Source organism: Diabrotica undecimpunctata, chromosome 10 (genome assembly GCF_040954645.1).
Source record: "Diabrotica undecimpunctata isolate CICGRU chromosome 10, icDiaUnde3, whole genome shotgun sequence".
Classification (NCBI taxonomy): Eukaryota; Metazoa; Arthropoda; class Insecta; order Coleoptera; family Chrysomelidae; genus Diabrotica; species Diabrotica undecimpunctata.
The window spans coordinates 57,368,172-57,390,737 of NC_092812.1; the positions used below are offsets into that span (position 1 = coordinate 57,368,172).

A 22,566-nucleotide genomic window follows, 5' to 3' on the forward strand; every position below is an offset into this window, starting at 1 on the left:
TGACCGTTATCATCGTTGGATATCATATTGGGTACCATATTCGCTATCGTGACTTTATTGACAGCAGCTCTAAATAATGATGTAGTCAATTTTCCGTACCATTGTCTTAGATTTTTTAGCCATGATGTTCTTCTTCTAGCAGGACCATGTTTACCGGGAATATTTCCCTGATTGATCAGATGTAAAAGTTTATATTTTTCAGGGTCTCATATTGTTACCGAAGTATTCCAGCTTGCGCCTCTGGTGTCTACAACAAATGCTTGCAACTAATACCAGAGAAAATCATAAATGTTCTCAAATGTGTGCGCAACATTGTGACACGGATCTCGCAGCTTAAAAGCACAAGATCAAGTCACTTTAAAATGAAATTAGGAGTGAAATAAGTAGATAATAATTTTATTGGATAGAGTAATCAGACTTATCAGAGAAGGACCAGTCAAACACACATAATAGTAGAGTATAAATTATTTACACCGGTCAAAATAAACAAATTTTCAGAAAGCTTTTTCAGATTACCAGAAAACAGGACTGAAACAAAATATCTGTGCATAAGAAAAAAAATAACAGACCTAATTTTAGGCGAAGACGTAAAAGACAAAATTAAGGGTTTGCGAAGATTATAAATACGTCTGAGCAACAATTAACAAACAAGAAACAGACTAGCAAAAGATTAAGGAAAGAATGTCGCAAGGAAGGAGAGCAGTAAACAGATTGAATGGTATGGAATGGCACAAAGACAGTTAATACTCAACGGAAAGATCAAGGAAAAAGTGGAATTGGTAGGAAGAAATATTCATTGCTCCGAAACCTTCGTCAATGTTAGCAGATGAATTGTTATTTGCCGCGCAAGATCGAGAACAATATCGGCAAATAGTCATGGAAATTACCCACGCCTAATTTGGACACGGTACTCAAAGAAGAAGAAGGCACAAAGAAATCTGTAAAAAAAATTACCATCTACAATACGGTTATAAAAAGTATCACACTCTATGATGCAGAAACCTGAAGATGGACAAAATGTGACAAAACGACTCACTGCTATTGAATTCTGTGAGTCTTTCATTCTTCAACCTAATTATAATGAAATAAAAAAAAAAGTAAGAACTAAAAAAGGATAACAAATAGTAGAAAAACAACTTAAAATAATCTGCTATGTGTGTTGTCAATCCGTAACACAATTTCATTGTTTTCTTAAACAATACATACAAAAAACGATTATTTGATCAATTTGGTCAATTCGTAACACAATTTAATTTTTCTCTCAATCAAGCAACGCATAAAATATTTTTTGACTGGACAAAATTATAAAATTTATAAAAATTAGTCTTAATTTTCTTGAACGCCAATCAGAAACTAAATAAACAAACCTAAAATAAAAATATTATTGAATAGAATATAATTAAATTTAATATTTCACTAAAATTCTTCTTTTTTCAAAGCGATGAACTGTGATATACCTAGATTTGGTAAACTGTTTTTGTCTGTATTTAAAATTACGTCATTTTCAGGGTCAGATTTACATGCTTGTAGCGTTGCATGAGTGTTTATTTTAATTTTATCATTTGTAAAATTATTTAACTTTTAAATTTATCATCATGCTTTCATTTCATAACTATATAATCACAATAGAATATATTTATTTTTTGTTTTATGATTTACTCTGCATATAGCCTTACAAATGAATTGTACATATATAAAATCGCTTCCTATATTTATTTAATAAAAACATTTTATATTGTTTTGTTTTCCGATTATCAAAACTACTCTGGCAGCGCATCTTGCAGCGCATATACCGGTAATGGAGCATATAATTGTCCATTTCCCGCAGCTAAAATTTATTTCATTTTTTTAATATACTTTGAAATTTATTTCACTGTAGGAAATATTTGGGAAGGTGTAAATTTGTAATTAATTAGGTGTAATTAATTACCGCACCATTCAAAAATAAAAAAAAAAACATTAAGATTATAGTAGGTTTTTCATGATTCGCCTTAAGGTGTTAATCTTCCTTAAAATTCCAATTCAAAATCGTTTGAGAACGAAATAGAGCAAAAACTTTAATCACTTCGAGGAAATCATCGTGATCCAGCAAAATTGTAGCAGTGGACGTGATATTATGGCTACATAACAAGATTTCGAACTCTCACATAATGTCACCGTAACAAATGTTACTTAATACAAAATGAAATTTCTTAAATCACAAAAGATTTCCTCACTTATACTGAAGTACTAGAGGTTAATCCTCTGTTATAAATCTATTTTTAAAAATATATTTTTCCAATATTTGGTCTAGGATTTTGTTTCCATGTCTAAATTTTTATTATTTTTATGGATTATTGCCTTCCTTTTATGCTTAAATTATCGATTTTCCATAGTTGTTCTTCTTCTACTAGTTTTTTGGCAATTTTTCTTTAAATTGCTATTTTTCTTCATACGATATCCATTCCTTCCCATTCACAATCAACTTCCTATAGCCTATTGTTGTCTGTTTTCCTTTAATATTTTCTTCTTTTGATATTTTATTTCTTTCTATATTTCCTTTTCTTTCCTCAAAAATACTCCAACAATATTTTAATCAGAATCATTGGCAAGCGATTGCTCATAGTCTTGCTAAAAAAAGATGTAGAAGATGTTCGAAAATCTAAACAGCCACTTCGCACTGGGAAAATCCAGGACTTCCAGGTCAAAGGAAAGCAAGAAGGTTATTACAATAGGATAGGATAGGAATAGGATAATATTAGGTGTTCCACTGGACACTTCTTACTCAAATTCTGTAAAATAGCAAATTAGACAAACAACAATACAAGAGGCCTGCAAATTCAAATAGAACGGTTAAACATATAGTGTGCGGCTGAGCAGGGTATACATAAAAGCTCTTTCAGGTCGCAATGTGAAAAGACCAAACGACCCCGTTGACACGCAGAATCTACAAGATAAATAGCAATCTTGGACTTTAATTCATAAACCTACATGAAGATAGTGTTAATTTAAAATAAATATGTTGAGCGAAAAGTAGAATTGAATAACCTCTTATATTTTCATATTTAATTATTAAGGAATCATTGATCCGTTTACCTGTGGCTTATCCCGTTCTTTTATCAAGCTTTTCCAGAAACTAGCTTAACATAATTTTTATTCCAATACGTAAATAAAAGAATTTAACAATAATTAATGTAATTTAGTAAATAAAGTATTGCTATAAAAATGTCTCTTCATTGTAAGGTTGTATCAGTTGTTGTATATATGGCGTTGCTTGCACAATCCCGCCGGTGGCGCCATTTTTTATTTGGCGGTGTTTAATTTGTTGTTAGAACGCAGTACGACACAACCTATCGCTCCACAAATGTTTCATGCGTGTGGAGAACGTAAAGGGTGCAGTTTGGACAGTGGATGAAGTCGAATTCTACAAGAGAAGGCCCCAGAGATGCTCATCGGGTCCTCTGACCCAACCAGTCGTCGGGTACGTCATCCAGGGTCCAACAATTTCACCTTTGTACATTGTGTGTTTTGTGATTTTTATATATCTTTTTCTAATCTATTTTTACATCTTTTTATATAATAATTTTTGAATATTTATTTTATTAACAAGAGGTGTCTTCAGCTCGACAAATATACACTGAATTAAAGGCATAAGGGCATCAAAGTTACCAAAAGAAAGTTTCTAAATTAAATTTTTAACCTTTTTCATATTTAAATATTAATATTAACCTTTTTATTCACACGAATTTACCATTTTACCTTTAAATCACCATTCTTATCGTAGTTTTAGCAGTTTTATTTTTCTTTCTGAAGCTAGAAATTTTCTTTTGCTAAATTTCTATTTAGTATTTGATGCCAATTTATTAAATTAAAACTTTTCCAATTAAGGAAATCACAGGTTCCAATAACATTTTTGATATTATCTATTTTGAAATGCTATATGAATCACAATAATCGAGAAGAAAACAAATATTTAGAGTTAATTTTTTGCACATACAACATTAATATTTATAAAATGAATATTTTTACTAGCAGTTTTAGTAAAAGACATAACAAAGAATGCTTCCGTGTCCAGATATAAATTACATTATGTTGGTTACTTTTGGCATTATATATTATTGGTAATAAAGTGTATATTTTACGAAACAAGAGCTAGAAGGTATCTCAGGTGTGTGGCTTGTGTGGTGTGAATGTGGGAGTGTATAGCCGGTTCAGTAACCGCATGTCCTTAAGCCGCTGGCTTGGGCGACTAACAGGAAACCACCAGGCGTTAGCGCGAGTACCAAATCATCGAAGGTATATAATGTATAAGCACAAGTGTCGCCAAAAAATCTTACCTTGGCCTTACTTGATTTGTATCTTTCTCTTTCTTGGGTCTGCGTGTGTAGAATGCGATTCGCACCAATCTGTCACTCCACAAGTGTTTTGTGCGCTACGAAGACGACTTTGGGTCTTTCTGGATGGTGGACGATGCGGAATTCGTGAAGCGCCGCCACCTATCTCGTGGTCGGCCGCGGAAATATGACCCAACCCCATCACCCACTCCACCCCACTGCGCACAGTAAGCACCTTTTCAAGACGTCGCTATTATGACGTCACCGTACCGTACCTGCCGTCGTGTGCTGCTGTCTGCTCGGCTCTCGGCTCTATAGGCTCTAGCTCAGGCTCGGCTTGGCTCGCGCTGCTTAGATGCTTACAATAACACACCACTGCTCCTTCTGTGTAAACAAATAAAAATGACTATCATACTTTTACTTTGATAAAAGATTTTATTAGGATTAAATGATTTTCATGAGATTCAGCGACTAAGATACTTATTTTTAATCCAACTAATATCTAGTTTGTTACATTTAACAGTCTGATACCGATATTAAATTATTCTTGTTAATAATTTTATAAATTAAGTAAAATTCCTCTTTTAGCCATTAAATTTGTTTTCCCTTACTTACTGGTAAACCCCTGAATCAGTATAATTTGTCCTGTATACTACATGTTTATTATGCCATTAATAATAACTTTCTTGTGGCATTATTGGGCTTACTTTGGAACGTCTTTATCGCCAACGGCAATAGTTTGTACGAGTATAGTACGAGAGTAACTAGGAAAAACCAGCGCAGACCTTTTTTCCGTACTGCTTCAGTTTTTACACCGATCACCACAGCTTATAGGCCGATCGATGAATTCCAATTTTTTTTTCAAAACCCAAAAAAAAATACATTAAGGATGAAAATTTGGCGTTAGATAAATGTAAGTGTTTATTGTTGAAAAAAAATTAACGGTCCTAAATTACCTCTATTTTGCAAAAAATTTGCACAAAGGGTTGACTTTTCATATATTGGGCTGTATTTTGTAAAATAATGAAAAAAAAATGATTTTTTTTTAGGAATCAATTGTCGGGATAAGGTTATATTAAACAATTGTCTAAAACGTTTTTTTATTATATTTATATAATATATATATATATATATATATATATATATATATATATATATATATATATATATATATATATATATATATTAACATAGACATATAAATATTATATAAACATTCTAACATGACAGAAAATGTTTGTTGCTCTCAAAGATTGTATGTGTTTAACTATAAACATATCTTTCTAAATTAAATAAATTCTAATTTACTACGCAAATTCATTCATATTAAAAGTAAGGTTTTTCTATACAATGTAGGTATATCTTTTCCATAAATTTTTTGTTTGGTAATTGTCCCAAATTATTGATTAAAAAATTAGTTAATTCAAAAATGTGTTATGAGCGCGCTCATCTAATAGGTAACCCAAATAAGTAGTTACAAAAAGAGCTATATCTCAGAAACTACTAAAAGTTAAAAAAAAAAATAGTTTAGACAAATTTTTAAGGTAATTTTATGCCGATAGTAGTTTTCTAAAAACGATGAATTTACGAATTACAGCCCAATATATGAAAACTCAAAAACTCAAAACGGAGGTACCTTAGGAATGTAAACTTTTTTTGTATAGTAACACTTTCTTCTACTTTTTCCAAATTTTCATCCTCGATTCATTTTATTGATCGGGCTATTATGGTTTAACATTATCACCATCAACAGTGTTTCGGCAATATTCTGAAATACTAGAGATGCTGTTGGTTATTCCTAGCTGAAGATTACTATACAAAATCGGATATTTGTCTTTCTTTTTTCTGGATATTTTAATGTTTCCTCTTTTTCTCTATATTTTTATATCTGTATTCGAATACACAGATAATTAATTTTCTGACAATAAAACTACATTTAGATTTTGATATATTATTTAAGCTCTTTCTGAAACGATAGTTGAAGTAATATCTTATTATTTACACATTTTCAAATATATTATAGTAGTTATGCCCATTCAGTCACATCTTCGTCAAAAAATATTTTAACACACTTTTTTTCAAGTTAACTATATCTAGGATCAATATAGTACTAGTGGCGATATAACTATTTCAAATATTTTTCGAAATCTTACTTTCTTGTAGTTTTTCATGTTTTGTTAATCTTCTTAGCATTGTTTGACAATGTGTTTTAATTAATTAAAACTATATTAATGGAAAATTTCCACTGTATTTATTATACATTACATATTTTACTATGTTATGGTTTTCTCAGATATTAAGGTATAGCAAAGCAAAACTGAAAAAAGATGTCTACTAAATAAATAAAAATAGTGATACGAAACGTATTCATACCTTAACATGTGTAGGAACCACAGTGTGACGAAACGTCATGAATTAGCAAAAACAGGAAAAATTTTTTTTTTCAAAAAGTATTATTAGAAATCTCAACTATTTCAGTAATTATTTGCCTATGATGGGTCAGATATACCAGTACAGTAAAAGTTAAATTGTGTAAAAGATTTTCATTGCAAAGTAAGGTACTAAATTCCCGTGGTTAGTGATTAATATTGAAGGAAATTAATATTTAAATAAGTAAAAATAAATCAAATGTAATTTAAATATTTTGAATTTTTGAACATATAATTTTTATCTTTTTTATACATCAAAATTTTAGTTTTTTTTATAGAATTAAAAGAAATGTACAGTGAAACTGTATTGCATTGTAATTAAATGCAAAATTTGAATATCCCGTACAAAATATAAGAACAGACTTTCATTTTCTCTAAAAAACATTTATATGATAATCTGCGATCATATTTACTACCTACATACTACATTGTAGCCCTAATCACGGGAATTCTTTGTACATTATGTCATTTACAAAGAAGGATCAGTCCGTTCAACCTTAAACAGATCTCAATAATTTTAATTGCCGCTTTAGTTTATTGGTATTAGATAGATTGGAAACATAGATGCTTATTACTTGTTTTAAATTAATTTTATTCAGATCGTTTACATGTAGAGTCCCGATGCAAGACACAGACACAACACGTTAATGCTTTTGCTTGTCTTCAACCTGCATGATACCTTTCCTACAATGTTAAAACTAATATGTATAAAAATCTCAACATTATTTGTCTTGAAGTTCCTGTTTCATCAATAGGATTTATCTTGTTATTTCTAATATTGTACCTCAGAGGATCAGGTATTCGACTTCTTAGATACTCGGCCTGTGAGTCTTCTAGACTTTGAATAGTTCTTGTTTGTCTTTTGTAACAATATTTTCTATTTTTAATTTTCTTTTTTAATGTTTTGAGCATTTTTTTTTTCAAAAGGTACCTTTTTTGCAATCTATGTGATTAAAAATAGGACTCAACGCAATTTTAGCATGCCACCCCTCCCTCTAACACAAAAACGTCATTTTTTTATTTTTATTTATTTATTTTTTTTTTTTTTTTCGGTGGATTGCAATAAATTTAAAAATTTCAAATAATTCACACACATAGTTGAGACTTTTATAAAACGTGTCTATTTTTTATAGATCCTTAGGTTGACTGTACATCCAACTGCTGGAAAAACCCAGCAAAAACACCCAAAAACACTTAAAACTTACTTAGTTATAAAATTACTTATTTTATAAAATTTTTAAAAACATGCTTTTAAATTGTGTAGGAAGGTAAAAGTTTGATAAATTCAGTAAAAACCCCCGACTAACCCTTTAAAACCTGTTTCTCTATATAAACGATGGTTGTTTTTTTTTCTTTGATGCCTGAAAATATTCTTTTTCATATATCTAAGTATAAATTAAAGACCTATCAATTCAGCTTATATCGATCTAAAAGATATGATTAATCCTTTGAAAACTTGCAAAAACTTTAAAAACATGGTTTTGGGGGGGGTCTTGGGTCTTAAAGTGTTTCGCCTAATTTTTGAATGTCCTAAACGACTCAGTTACTTCAACTTATAAAAAAAAAACCTTGATTTGATCTATTTTGAAGTCTATGAATGTGAAAATCCAGAAAAACCACTAAAAAACAGTTTTTCGGAAAAATCGGGAAAGAATCTGATGTATTTTTTAATAAAATACATAAATGTATTATACGTTTTTTTCGGAAAACAATGCATTTTAGATTATGAAAACTCAACCTACGAACCTGTAAGTTTTTTAAAAGCCTCAACCTATGCGTGTAAATTTTTTGAAATGTTTAAATTGATTATATATTGATTATAAACCCACCGATAAAAATAACGAAAAAATGACGTTTTTGGTGGCTGGGAGTATAGACCTGTATGTTGCGTGTACATCCTACAGTTAAAAAAATCCATCAAAAGTACTTGAAAATATGGTTTTTTGCATGTTTCAAGAAATCTCTACCTTGTCTGAATATGGGAAATACATCGTCTCATGTTATTTTATAAAATTTTTGAAAATATACTGTCTAATGATTGATACTTGGAAATATTCTTTCTCATATATTTTTTGAGTATGAATTGGAGGCGCAATTGATTCAGGATGTTTTGTTAACTTTGCGAAAACTCGCAAAACCCTTAAAAACTGTGAAAAAAACATGGTTTTTTGGAGGTATAAAGGTGTTTTGCCCAATTTTTGAATGTTCCAAAGGACTCAGGTACTTCAAATTATCTATAACCTATAAAAAAACTTGATTTGATCTGTTTGAAGTCTATAAATGGGGAAAAGGTATATTTCAAATTTACTTCTAAAGATAACTTGCTTTTTCCAAAAAAAGATTCATAAAAAACTTTGGTAAACCTACCAGGAGTAGAAATATTATCAACTTCCGTTTATTTTTTTTACGCCCTTCGTTATTCAACAAAAATGAAACCTTTGTTCTACTTTGGTCCTTCGATTCGATATTTTAGTATCTTTTACGTTTCACGTTATTCCTTCGTTGTATGTTTTACATAAAAATGATTTTTGTACCATTTTGTTGAATATTTCAAGTTTTATGAACGGAAATACATTTAAAGATGGATCGAGCATATTAATATCCTTATCTATTCTAATCATTTAAACATCAAGAAATGCATCTGGTATAAATTGTGTAAAATTCATATTTACATTGTTTGTTGTTATTTGTATTATTTATGGTTTTTTCGACTTTATTCATATTGATATTCTAAAGTATTTTCTGTTTGTTATAATTAAATTGTTCCAAAATTTTGCTTCTAATAATTATTTTTCTCATTTCTGTTTGTTAGCGACACTTAACAGTTCGTTTCCGTTTATTTGTCATGTATACACACTGGATACGGTACAAAAATGCACCGCGTTGATAGCCGACGAACGTATTCCCGGAAAAAATTTATTAACTGGCGAAAAAATAAACAGAAAATCGAGAGAATCACTAAAATATAGACATATGACACCTGTCCTCGTCTCCCAGCCTCACAGAATCCTCACGGGCGTCGACTTTCCATAGGGAAAGGGTCAAGATCAACACTTTGGGTATAAATTTTATATTTTATTGGAATTATTCGTATTTGTTAATGAATGCATTCTAAAAAAAGTTATTAACTTATTTTTGTGAGTTTTCACGACAAGACTAGTGTAAAATTGCGTTTTAATAATTTTATATGTCATATGTATAATCATGCACTCAAATATTCAGCATAATTCACTACAAAACAAAGATTGATCTGAACATTATTATAAAAATATTAATTAACTCCCGAAAACAAAATTAAATTTTATACGAGAATATGTAAATTATATCTTTATGATCCTGTATTGTTTTTCCTCAGTTACATTGTCATATTTTCTTTATATCTATATATATATATATATATATATATATATATATATATTTAGTGTACTCTATATCTACATTATTAGGTAATATAAAAAGCTGATTAGTCGAAGCGGGATCTGTCGAAAAGCAGACCATAATGGACATTTTCCATAGTAATCTATTTTTTGCTGTGATTGCGCCCATATTATCACCTATAACTTGAAGGTATTGAAGAAGATATTGCTTCTCTAAAAAAATTATTGAAGGTAAAAGTTTCGTTTTTCAGTTTCACATAAGGGTGATTTCAAGTTTTATACATATTCAATTCAAAATTTTTACACTCATAGATCTTTGAAAGATGCTTCTTAAAAAAAACACGGTCGGTTTATTGGTTGCCCTGATATCAAAGCTTAAAGATGGCATATATTTGCTGCTTAACCACGAAAACCTGCAGTTATGTCAAGCATGGCCTCAAATGTTCAGATTATTGTCTGCACTACAACGGTCAGTTGTAGTGTCAAAAACTTCTTAAAATATTTTTTTATTTATATCTGATTCATATACACATTTTTACTTTTAAAGGGGGTGTAAAGCTAGTTCGCGTCCGCAGTATAATACTGCACGTGCACCCTTGTTAATCTAAATGGACTAATATAACAGGCGCCAGACAATCTTTCACAAGATCTCTTGGCAGAAAGAAATCGCAGTTTTCAAAGTTCTTAAAGGTGACACTGCCAGCAAATGGACGTTCTAAAGACCAATTGACCAAGAAACTTTTATCCAGTGTACTAGTTTTCCAACTTAATAAAGAGTTCAAATTCTGCACAGATTTTTAAAAGAACCTGATCACAATTCAAGAAACTCATACAGAAAACGAAGTCCAATTGCGTTTAAGAGGAAAAATCTAGGATATCTACGCAACCTATGTACGCGCAGATATAAAAAATGCATCCTTAATTTCCACTTTTACCAAGCACAAACAACATCCACGAGGTAACTGTGAAAATCGGCTATATCAGAAAAGCTAATATTTATTTACTATTTATAATCTTTAATTATAATAATAATTAAACGGATCTATCTATCTATCTAATGTATTGCCCTTTTTACTTAGAAGAGATTAAATAAGATATGGAATCTTTGGAATCTCCAGGAATTTTAGATGAAGCTTCAAATGAAAAAGGAAAGAGAGAAGTGAAGCTACCTGACCTAATAAAAAGGAAAAAGATTTAAAAAAAAAGGTGAATAAGCCAGAATCATACATAATATATACTGTATACCTACGTCATTTTCAAATAAAAATACATTTTCAAATTTAATAAAATTTGTTTTCCAAAAATAAAATTTTTTATACATATAAAGAAATTATTGCACATGTCTTGTTTTGCAATTAAAATAGGTGTTTGGAAATCATATTTGAAAACATTGTCGTCCGAGATATCGATTTAATAAAAAATTAAAATCGGATGGCAGGAAGTCGAGAAAATGCAATTTTTGGAGCGAGCTGTGATTTTGAACTCGCCGATTCATTTTTTACTCTGCGTGCCGAGAGGCTACCCCACCCTACCTCCCATAAAATAAAAATAAAAACGTTTATTGCCATTAAAATATTAACACTCAAACTTAAGATATTTCAAACTTAAAAAATTTTATCTTCTTTCTTCTGATGTCCCGCATCTGCACCATCTACTCTCTGGACCGAATCCTCTTCGGGTATTTGATTGTTCCTGTCGTTGACTCCTTGGCATATTTTTCTGTAGGTACTTCTTTTGGCATCGTACCTACTTTCATGTTTGGCCGTCGATGCAACCACCTGGCTAATTGCTGATCGGATGGTCGAGCAGCCTATGTTTAGTTCTGTACATTCTCTAGATACGGTTTCTGTCGAGGATATCTCTTGTTTTCAGGAGTCTTCTTGTGGCTCGGTGGAAGAAGTACCTCCTCCTGTTTTCAGCCATCTCCCTTAGTGGTGTGTACTGGAGCCTTTCTTGGATGGTTGCATTTGATACTCTATCTTACCATGTCGACTTGTCGATTAGTCTGTAGCATGATGTCTCTGATCTTTCCAACTTCTTACAGTTGTAGTCTGCTATGGAACTTCTTACTGGAACTGCATATAACATCACCGACCTAACGTAGGCCTGGTATAATTGAATCTTCTTGACCTTCGTTAGAGGACTTGCCCTGAAAACATAAGGGAGTATTAGTTTTTTAGCAATATTTGTTTTTACCTTAGTTTCTTGAACATACTTTGTGAAATTTAGTCTTCTGTCGAGGTGGACACCTAGATATTTGACTGATGTTTCCGAGTATATGATGTTTCCTCTCATCGTAACATCGATTACTGGTGGGCTGGTTTGCTGTGTGAAGATGATGAACTGTGCTTTCTCAGCGTTTATCTTGATTTTCCATTTGTCCGTGAAGTCTGAAATTCTCTTCAAGTGATTTTTGAACGTCTGGACGATCCTTCTATCCTCTTTTCCTGATGTGTAGATTGCCATGTCGTCTGCATATAGTGCTGTGTTTGTTGTTGCATCTGTTGGTAAGTCTGCAACCAAAATATTGTATAACATGGGCGATGGGATACTGCTCTGAGGAATTTCTTCTTGGATTTCTTGCATCCTGGATATCTTTTGGTCAACTGAAACTTGAAAAGTTCTATTCTAGCTTTGTTCGTCTTGTAAAAGAGGCCTGATTACTGTACGCTAGCAGTAGTTCGCAGTTTCTTCATCTTCCAAATCTAAATTGGTCTTCTTTGATTATTGTTCCCCTTTCTGCATGCTTCATCAGTCTTCTGTAGATGATCTCCAATATTTTTCTTATTGACTCTAGGAGGGATATTGGCCTGTAGTTTTCTGGTCTTCTTCCGTCCTTCCTTGGTTTTAGTAGAGGGATGATTTTTGCATGTTTCCAGTTGTTCGGAAAATGCGCTTTTGCTAGGCAAAATCTGAAAATATAATGTAGTTGCACTATAATTTTCTTCGACAGTTTCTTGACTGCGATCTTGTGGATTTCTTCTGTTCCTGATACTCTGTTTTCTTTTAGTCTTCTGATAATTTTAGCAACTTCTGTTGGATTTAGATGATCTTCTTCCTCTACTAAAAATTCGTTTCTTCTTTCTTTCGTAGGTGTTGTTGACTTTGTGTTTGGTTGCTTCGTCCGACATATTTTGATTTTGCCTATGTGTTGCTGCCATTCTTCTTGCCATTGCATCCACTTTATGTTGAGTTTCGTAGTGTGTTCCTTCCTCATCGAGTATTGGTAGCACCTTCTGCTTTGTCGTCTTCTCGGATTTAAACATCTTTCATAACCACGCATGCTCGTTGTTGTGTTGTTTATACATGACGAAATATAAAGGCTGTAAGTTATGTTTAAGGGGCCGAACAATTTTAAAGGAAAAACTCAATTTTTTGCACTTTTTTCCCAATCATTGCATTTTTTCAAGAATAAACAATAAATTTTCAAACTCTACCTTGTCAAATATTATGTAAAATTGTAAAACGAAACATTTACCTTATATAATTTTTTTTTTAGGAGCAATATCTCTCAACTTATAAGCGAAAATTTGGGCGCAAAAAGCAAAAATGTTTTTCAAATTTTGTTAAATACAAAATTAAGCACAAGGTTTACTGGCGCATATTGTGATTATTGATACAAGGTACATCCTGAAGTGACTCCAGCTAAAAAATTAACATTCAGCCAGAATAAAAGTTTTAATGTTTTAAAAAACATTGTAAAGAATATTATAATAACATTTTAAAGAACATCGAGTAAAAAGAATATATCCTTATAAGAATATATCTTAATAATATATACCTTCATTTTCTCTAGTTCGTATTCTTTTTTTTTTTTTTTGTTAATATTTCATTATTTTGCAAATCAAACCATTAGTTTAATGGTTAAATGGATAAATGAATAAATTAATGCAAATTTAAAGATAAATATAAAAAAGACGAACAAATAGAAATTTATGAAGAATTAAGTAAAAATTACTACAAAAAAAATTAATTTCGAATTATATAACATGAAATATTTTTAATATTTTTTGTTAAATCTTCCATACTAGAAAAGAAAATACGTTCCACGATTTTATTAGAAATCGAAGTAAGTAAAAGGATTAAATCAGGAGAATAACTCTAGATGGAGTTTCACTTTAAAATTTAATAAACGTGTCAAGAAAAAAAGTAGACAAGGAAAAAGGCAATAAAAAGTAACAGGAAATCAAAATGGAGTGACATTTTTTATTAAATAAGAATTACAAAATTAAATTAGTCTGAATGAAAACACAAATGATTTGATACACATTATAACATGCAGTAGAGGTTTAGATATAAAAAATAAATAAATAAAAGAAATCGCGAGATCTGCAGACAGGCCGTTTCTAGTGGAACAATGAAAATGTAAAGAAAACTTAAAAGAAATATACTTAATAATATCAATTGTTATATCTTATTTTTGATGTCTTAATAAATCATTATACACCGTGTTATATTTTTATAATATTTACCGCCGACTATAATATATGCATCAAATTTGTCGTTTGTAATTTTTAAACGTTGACCCTTCCAAGAACAACAAAGTCGACGCCTATGAAAATCCCTCATGCTCGAAAAACATAGGCAAGCGGCTGTGTTCAGGCAATATTAGATCATAGAAAAAACCAACATAGAGTGCCCGGCTTCCGGAATGTTTGGTTTAGCGCAATACTCATACATGTATCATTTTTTCAATCAATTTCTGTTGGACGTAGGTTTACATTTTTGCTCTCTTTCGCCAGATCTCTGAGCTCCAGATTGAGTTACTTGATGAGGGACGACCACCTATCACTTTTTATTATTTTTATACCTGCAGGTACGGTTTTAAAGTAAGCTGATAACGGATACTGCAAAAAGTAAATAGAGATTTTCGTAATGTTATTAAGTAAAAGCTGAGCTACACGTAATATTTGCTGAAGGAGGTATTTAACTAATGTTGAAGCAACTAAAATGAATATTGACAACCGATTAAATATACTGTAGGGCCAAGACAAATAGGAAATCCGTAAATGTCTTTCATTATTTGTTGGTTATTTTTTCATGTTTTTTTAATAAGTTGAAAGTACAAATGTGATTGTTTTTTTTTTGCCGAAAACGTTTAATTTTTGAGATATCGACGATTAAAATTTAAAAAATAGATAAAATTGATAATTTGACAAAGACCGCGACCGCAGTCAACTCTCTGCTTGTGCCCTTAATGTTTTTGTTTTTGAACTCAAAACAGTTAGTCATTTCTAAGTCTCTATCTCTTTTTGTCTCCTTTTCATTTTACTCCTACGAGTAGCATTGATTCAAAAAGTCTCAATCAGCAGAGAAATGTCTTAAAAGTCGGAAATATGACAACATCGGATATTCAAATTCTCAAAGGAATCAGACAGGGGTATATACTGACGCCACTCCTTCTCAATTTATTTTTTGAATCCATTTTCCAGAGAGTCTTAGATCATATAAAAATCGGAATAAAGTGGAATTGAATGAATGGATAAAATGCATACAAGATTACTGGCAAATAAATGAAGCAATAATGGAAATTAGGATGAAGATATTTGAATACCCAAGAATAATTGTTGGACTATATGCAATCAATGACAATGCGATAAGAGAAAATGAAGATTTTCTACTAATTGGAGATTTTAACGGTCACATAGAAAAGGACGATGAAGATATAGTGGACGATTCGGAAAAGACGAAATTAGAAACGACAATGGAAGTCGACTATTTTAACCATGTCGAGAATATGACTTGACCATAACAAAAACAAGATTTTAGCATAAAAACATACATATATGGACATGAGAGGAACGTAGCAGAAACCAAAGATCAATTATTGATTTAATAATAGTAAGAACAGCCAGCAAAACAATAATACAAGATGTAAGAGTATACAGACAAACAGAATGTGCAACTAACCACTTTAGTACTAAGTGCTAGATTAGTACTAAGGAAATTCATATACACGGGAAGACGACGAAAAGAATAATATCCAGAGAGATGAGGACATGCAAAAAATCGCAAATATGAGGTATAAAGTAGAACTTCTACAAAAATTTAGTATTCAAACACTATATTAGAATAGGCTGCAGATAAACGAAGAATGCACCTCAACAGAAATGTATCAACACTTAATAAAATAAAACAAATTAAGCGACAAATAAAGTACTGGGTATGGAACAACACAAGATATTTGGAGAGATACAGTGAGAATACACCTAGAAGAGATGATTAAAAGGAAAAAAGATAATACACAAAGTAAAAATGGGGGACGTCCTTCAAAAAGAAAATACTATTTTGCAATAGAGACCTAAGTTTACAACTCGATGGCATACCATTAAATGCTATGTATATCTACACTGTTGTACGGAGTTGATAGATGGACATTAAAAGTAAGAAAAGGATGGATTCTTACTTTTAAGAGATACTTCATGGTTTAAGGAACTAAAAAAATTAGGCAAAGCATGAATTCCGGGTGTTCTTCTGATAAAGTTTATACTCCTAAAATTGGATGGTTCAGAATAATTAATGTTTTTCTCAAATCGCAAATAAAAAGAAACCCAATCAAATTTAGATGATTAGGATAATCTAAACCCTTTTCTCCAGTAGCTAAATATCGAAGTATTATTTGCAATTTCATTTTGGCCGATAGAGCTTCTCTAATATTAATAGTTTTTTTTTAATTTTGGGGCTAACAAGTTACAATAATAATTCTAATACCTCTCTTCCAAAAAGGAAGACAAATCGGACCCAGAAAAGTACAAAGGAATTTTTGATTAAACACTCAAATTAACAAGCAAAGTGATAACAAATAAACTTAATGAAATTATAACACTAGCAGAAGAACAGCAAGTTTTCGGTGATCATACACCGACGCTATATTTATATTGAGGCAAGTGCAAGAGAAATCATTAGAATACAACAAACTGGCATATCTGTGTTTCGTGGACCTTAAGAAGGCATTTGACAGGGTTAAATTAAAGGACGTTATCCACTTATTGTATGCAAGAGAGATATCTCTAAGAATAATCGAAAAGATCTACCAAAACAGCACAATAAAAGTAAAAGTAAAAGACGAAATAACTGACCCAATTGAAGCTGACAATGGGATAAGACAGGGAGATAAAACTTAAAATATTCTGCTACGCAGACGACGCAATACTACTCTCTCAAAGTATAGATCATTTACAACGTATGCTGCACCAATTTAATATAACCGCCAGAAAATTTAACATGTTAATTTCCCCCAAAAAGACAAAATGCATGGTAATAACAGCAAATTTACTAAAATGTAAATTGGAACTAAAAGGTCAAAAAATAGAACAAGTAATGGAGTTTAAATATCTAGGCATCCTACTATTTTCCTACGCAAAGCTCGAAACAAAAGTGGAAGATCAAGTGAATAGAGTAGCAGATTGCCTGAATGAAACAATATGGAGAAATAAAAATATCGGGAAAGAAATGAAAGACAGAATCATATCAGATCAGACCAATAATGACATACAAGGCAGAAACACGACCTGATAGAGAGACTACAAAAAGAAACAGCAGAGACAAAAACAACAGAATGGAACGATCATATAAGCGGAATGATAACAAATAGAGTAGTAAAGGCAACGAGAGACGGTTCCCCAATAGGAAGACGGTCAGTAGGAAGATCACAAAAACGTTAGAACTACAACTTACTGGAGGTACATTGAAAAACAGACAGAGTCATGTCTACATAAAAAGAAGAAGAAAAAGAAGTACCAATAAATATTGAAAATGGTGTTTTGACATTCTAACCAAATTTTTATAATTGTAGGGGTACTTGGAGATATATTTAATTAAAGTAGTATGACTTCTTTGTAGAATTTACTCTTTTGTAAACCTTAAATAGTCCTTATTTATTTTTCTTGCAAAATTGTGAAATCCTGTTCGCTATCACTTCACACATAACTTGCCATGACATGCTTTTACCACCAAGCACTGCATACTCGCCACTGAAGCAAATATTTGTCGTGTATATTCTCTTCACGAGCGAGGCATTAACACAGTCGTCAAATTATTAAGATTCGTGTCACCATGAGTGTGGTTCTTGCTCATGATTCACAACCCATAACGCTTGACGCTGCTTACAAATTTAAAATAAATTTTGTGACCTGGTTTTTGGATACCGAGATTTCGGGTATCAAGACTCAACATGCTTCGGTGTGAGAACATAAAAATTAAGCTGCGATAAAAATGAATGGTATCGTCTTAATTCCTTTTTTTCTAACCTACCCCAACCAAACATCATCTAACCTAATCTAATCGAACCTACCCTATCCAAAACGAAACTAACCAAAACCTACCAAATCTCATCCTCACGCTCGCTCGCATCTCAAACCTTATCATTTTTGTGTTTTGGTTGTAAAGACCTCGGTAGCAAGAAGCCACATCATGTATGTTCCTGCAGATTTTAAACTTTTTGTCGATATCTCCAGAAGTAACCATTTTCCGCGAAAGTAACATCAGATTCGCACTTAGCAACATTGATATGAAGACATTCTTCCAGAGATATGATTTATTACAACTTCAAATTAGAAGTTTCTAATCTCATAAGCAATTAAATAATATCAAATTAAATTTTATTGTCTTAAACGTATCAATGTTCTAGTGGTTTAGGCGTTTTTTTTATGTAGATTTTCAATCTTAATTCTAGATTATTAGTAATTAGAAAGCGGACTTTTCTAAAGAAAAACTAAATGATAATAAATAAACACTGACTTAGTTCGTTAAACCTTATTTTATATAAAAAAAACCAACATTTTTTGCAAACATTGGTTTTAAAAATGATACACATATGAAAAGCATGCTTTGAATGAATGTGACTCTCAACCTAAGAACTTTATGAGGTAAAAATGGTAAGGTAAAACCAGGTAAAAGTAGCTATAATATTGTTTAAATTTATTCATCTTTACCTATGAAGAATGTAGTGAAGCAGTGACCAACAAAACTGATATCTTTAACTCTAATGTTCAAGACACGTATTTAAAAAATCAAAATTTAAGTATTTTAAATTAATTAAATCGAAACAGTTCACTACATTTTTCTTCTTTTTTTTTAACTTTTTAACATTTTTTCAAATTCTCAATGTCGCACGTTTTTCTCACACTAATTCACAGTAAACGTTCCTGTTAAATACTTTTTAATTCTCTTTTCGTTTATTTTTAACTTAAACAGTCAGTCAGTCAGAAACCATACCTCTAGGTGGAAGGAGAGCCAGGTAATTTTTAAAACAGGAACAGTTGTTATAGATCACTTTTTACATTTTTTTCTACTAGCTTATATTTAATCAATAAGTAGTTCCAATTAGGTTCATATTGGATCGTTTTATATCTGAAGGCCTTTATATTACTAAAGGAGAAATTAGTCTGTCTGCGATGCAAATAAGAATAGAACATCACACCTGAGCATGTATTCAACTTGTTTTTTTTTCAGAATACTACCATATTAATACCATAATTAGAAAAGCTTTTATGTTGATTTCAGTCTAGCGTTTAAATATATACAGAGTGGACCAAAAGTCTGGAAACACTCAATTATCTCTTAAATGGATGATTCGAATTATAAAAAAACATCGATATAGCTAGCTAAGAGTCTTCAAAAGTTTACTACATTGCTAAATTAATGTCTACCTAATCAATTGTTCAAAATGTCCTCTGTTGTTAAACTGACAGCATCCTAAACGATGATAGAATACTTCTATAATATTTCTCCATGTTTGTCTAGAAATTAATATGGATTCATCGATAACCTCAAGTATCCTAAATAATCATAATGTTTAGGATTCAAATCGGATGAACGAGGAGGCCATTCAATACTACCTAATCTACTGTTTAAATTCAAATATGGTTGTGCAAATTCGATTCCTATAGCATCGGCCAAAAACTGTATTTTCGAGATCGAGAGCGAGAGAGTCGTTAAGATGCACCAGCCGCATCTAGAGACCCACACACATACATCTACAAATTCGCTCGTTCGTTGTGGTAAAATAGTGTAAGACCACATTGAAGGTACCGGTAAATCCAACCCTAGTTTTATATTAACCTTTACAATGTTTTGGTTGTTTATTGCAACCATTTTAAATTTGATTATTGTTTGCACCTATGAGTTAAACTTCATTTATCTTACCAGGGTTATCGAAGGAAATATAGTCGATATTGATTTAATTGTTATTGATTCTCTCGTAATAGAACATTGCTTATTCAATTCGCCACATCTGCCAATTCTTCCATCGTCCGGAAAATGTCTGATCTAAATAACGCCGAACATTTATAGTAAAATGAGCTGGAGCTCCGTCTTGCTGAAACCATATCTCATGAAATTTGGCTCCACACTCTTGTTCAGGGCAGGTACAATTTCATTCCTAAGTAGCATATTATAATTATTGTCACTCCAATACTTTAAAATTTGGCGATTTACATTCCCACACACTCCACACAGTGTAAATATTGCTTCGTCGGAAAAACTTATCCTGTAAGAAGTTCCCGTAAATAAAACTTTATTCATCATTACCTCACCAAACTGTAATCTAGGGCCTTAGTCGTCTTCATTTAGTTTATTGCAACAACTGGATTTTGTAAGTTTTAAATGAATTCTTATGTAATACACGCAGAGAATGTATGTAGATCTTCAACAGAACTCTGCATTAAATCTGAAGTTTTATTGTCATTTATAACAGTTTTTGGTCTACCTCTTCAAATGCCATCTTTTACTCGTCAAATTTCTCAAACTACTACAATTTTTTGTACGTATATTATTTTTTGTAGTATAGATGAACCAGTTGGCGACTTTACTGTAAGATCTTTTTCTATCGCCGTAGCCCCTCATTACTAAACCAGTAACTCTCTCTTTTCACTAAAAGCCATCTTTATTGTAGAGCTTTTAAAAACACATGAAACAAATGTCCCCTTTAATTATCACTTAAAAGGGTGCATTTTTGCGAAAGGGGTAAATTTATCACTATGCTTTAGATTGCATTGGGGTTAATTCTATGCAGTTTTCGTACATATAAATCAGCAGAATAGATGTTCAAAATTAAATTTCCTATCGAAATGTTACCTTTTAAAGTTAAAAATATTGTTTTTTGGCAAAAATTCAAAAAAGGAAGCAATAAAAACAGGAACACAAGCGATTTTTCTTTTATGCCCCATTCTTTTTTCCACGAGGGACAAAAGTTTTTTCTCTGTAAAGCAGTGCCTATACCTATACCCTCATGGAAAAAATTTAATTGTAAACAATGTATGTATGTACGAAATCTGCATAGAATTCACTCAAATGCACCCTAGTGCATAGAAACAAATTCACGCCTTTCTCAAAAAAGCACCCCATTAAATGGTTTTTTCGTATTTGGGGGTACATTAACCACATAAAATAATAAATTAAAGTTGTAGTTCCTCTTAGCTCTATTTTTTTTAACATAATCAATAGCCTATAAACCTTGACGCAATTTTTCCTTCACATGAACTTTGTCAGTCTCTCCCACATCTGCCCTAACTAGTTGCTACCCCATCATTAATTTTCATAATATTAATATACTCACCAATAACTCTTTTCTTATTGTAAACGTTATTTAATATGTCTTCTTTTTAAATTCGTATTATAAATTATCCCATCACCTTTCAGTTTTAACAAATTATGGATTAACGCCTAAAAGAGTCACAGTGTGATGAAACATGTTATTTAAAAGTAAATACAATAACAATTTTTCAAAAATATAGTATGTAATAATGGATTTTCATCAAGTAAAAAGTCAGGCAAATGTATATTTGTATATTTACTATCAATCTAGAAATAGTGAAATAAAAAACATTTGGTAATTTTTTAAAAAAATTCTAGTTGTTAATTTTTGGTAAATATAAAATAATATTTGTGTTATTGTCAATGGAAATCTATAAAAAAATTCATGATGGCGTAAAGGATATAAATAACGATCTTTTATGAATTTTGTAGTTTTTAACCTATTGCTCTCTCGATATCACAATCATTGGAATTCACGACTTTGGTATGTTATCTTTTACCTCTTTTTTACATTTTTTCTGCTTTCTTGTTTATCTTGGTATCTTTTTAACGTCTAAATGTTTTTAAACAATTGTAGCCCATAGAACAAAATTATTTATGTATTTTTCATGTACAGGGGTGCCACTTCAAAAAGTCCAACAATGAATCATAGCCCAACGATGTACGGAGATCATCTACCCTCTAACGTTCAGGTATGTTTTTATATGCTACATATTGCAATGTTTTAACTTGTTTTATAAAGTTCATGCAGGCTTCTTTGATGGAAGAAAATAACCTGTCGTTTTTGAATTCTTCATTGCTGGTTAATCGAACGAGAGATAGGTCTGAGTCGCCACCACATGATCATTTAATCAGGTAAGCTTACTTTGTGATTTCCTTATTTAAAGAAGATAATTTATTGTTTTTAAATAA

General features: G+C 31.2%; 1 protein-coding gene across 4 annotated transcripts in view; it reads left to right on the plus strand.

Moving 5' to 3' along the window:
- Positions 1 to 22,566, plus strand: part of LOC140452434 (forkhead box protein P1-like) — a 426,859-nt gene that overhangs the window by 399,527 nt on the left and 4,766 nt on the right. For all 4 annotated transcript variants that reach the window (XM_072546691.1, XM_072546693.1, XM_072546692.1 and 1 more), the window contains 3 exons: positions 3,312 to 3,460; positions 22,271 to 22,346; positions 22,397 to 22,509. In XM_072546691.1, coding sequence (XP_072402792.1) covers positions 3,312 to 3,460; positions 22,271 to 22,346; positions 22,397 to 22,509 — 338 coding nt within the window. The remainder of the gene's footprint in view (positions 1 to 3,311; positions 3,461 to 22,270; positions 22,347 to 22,396; positions 22,510 to 22,566) is intronic.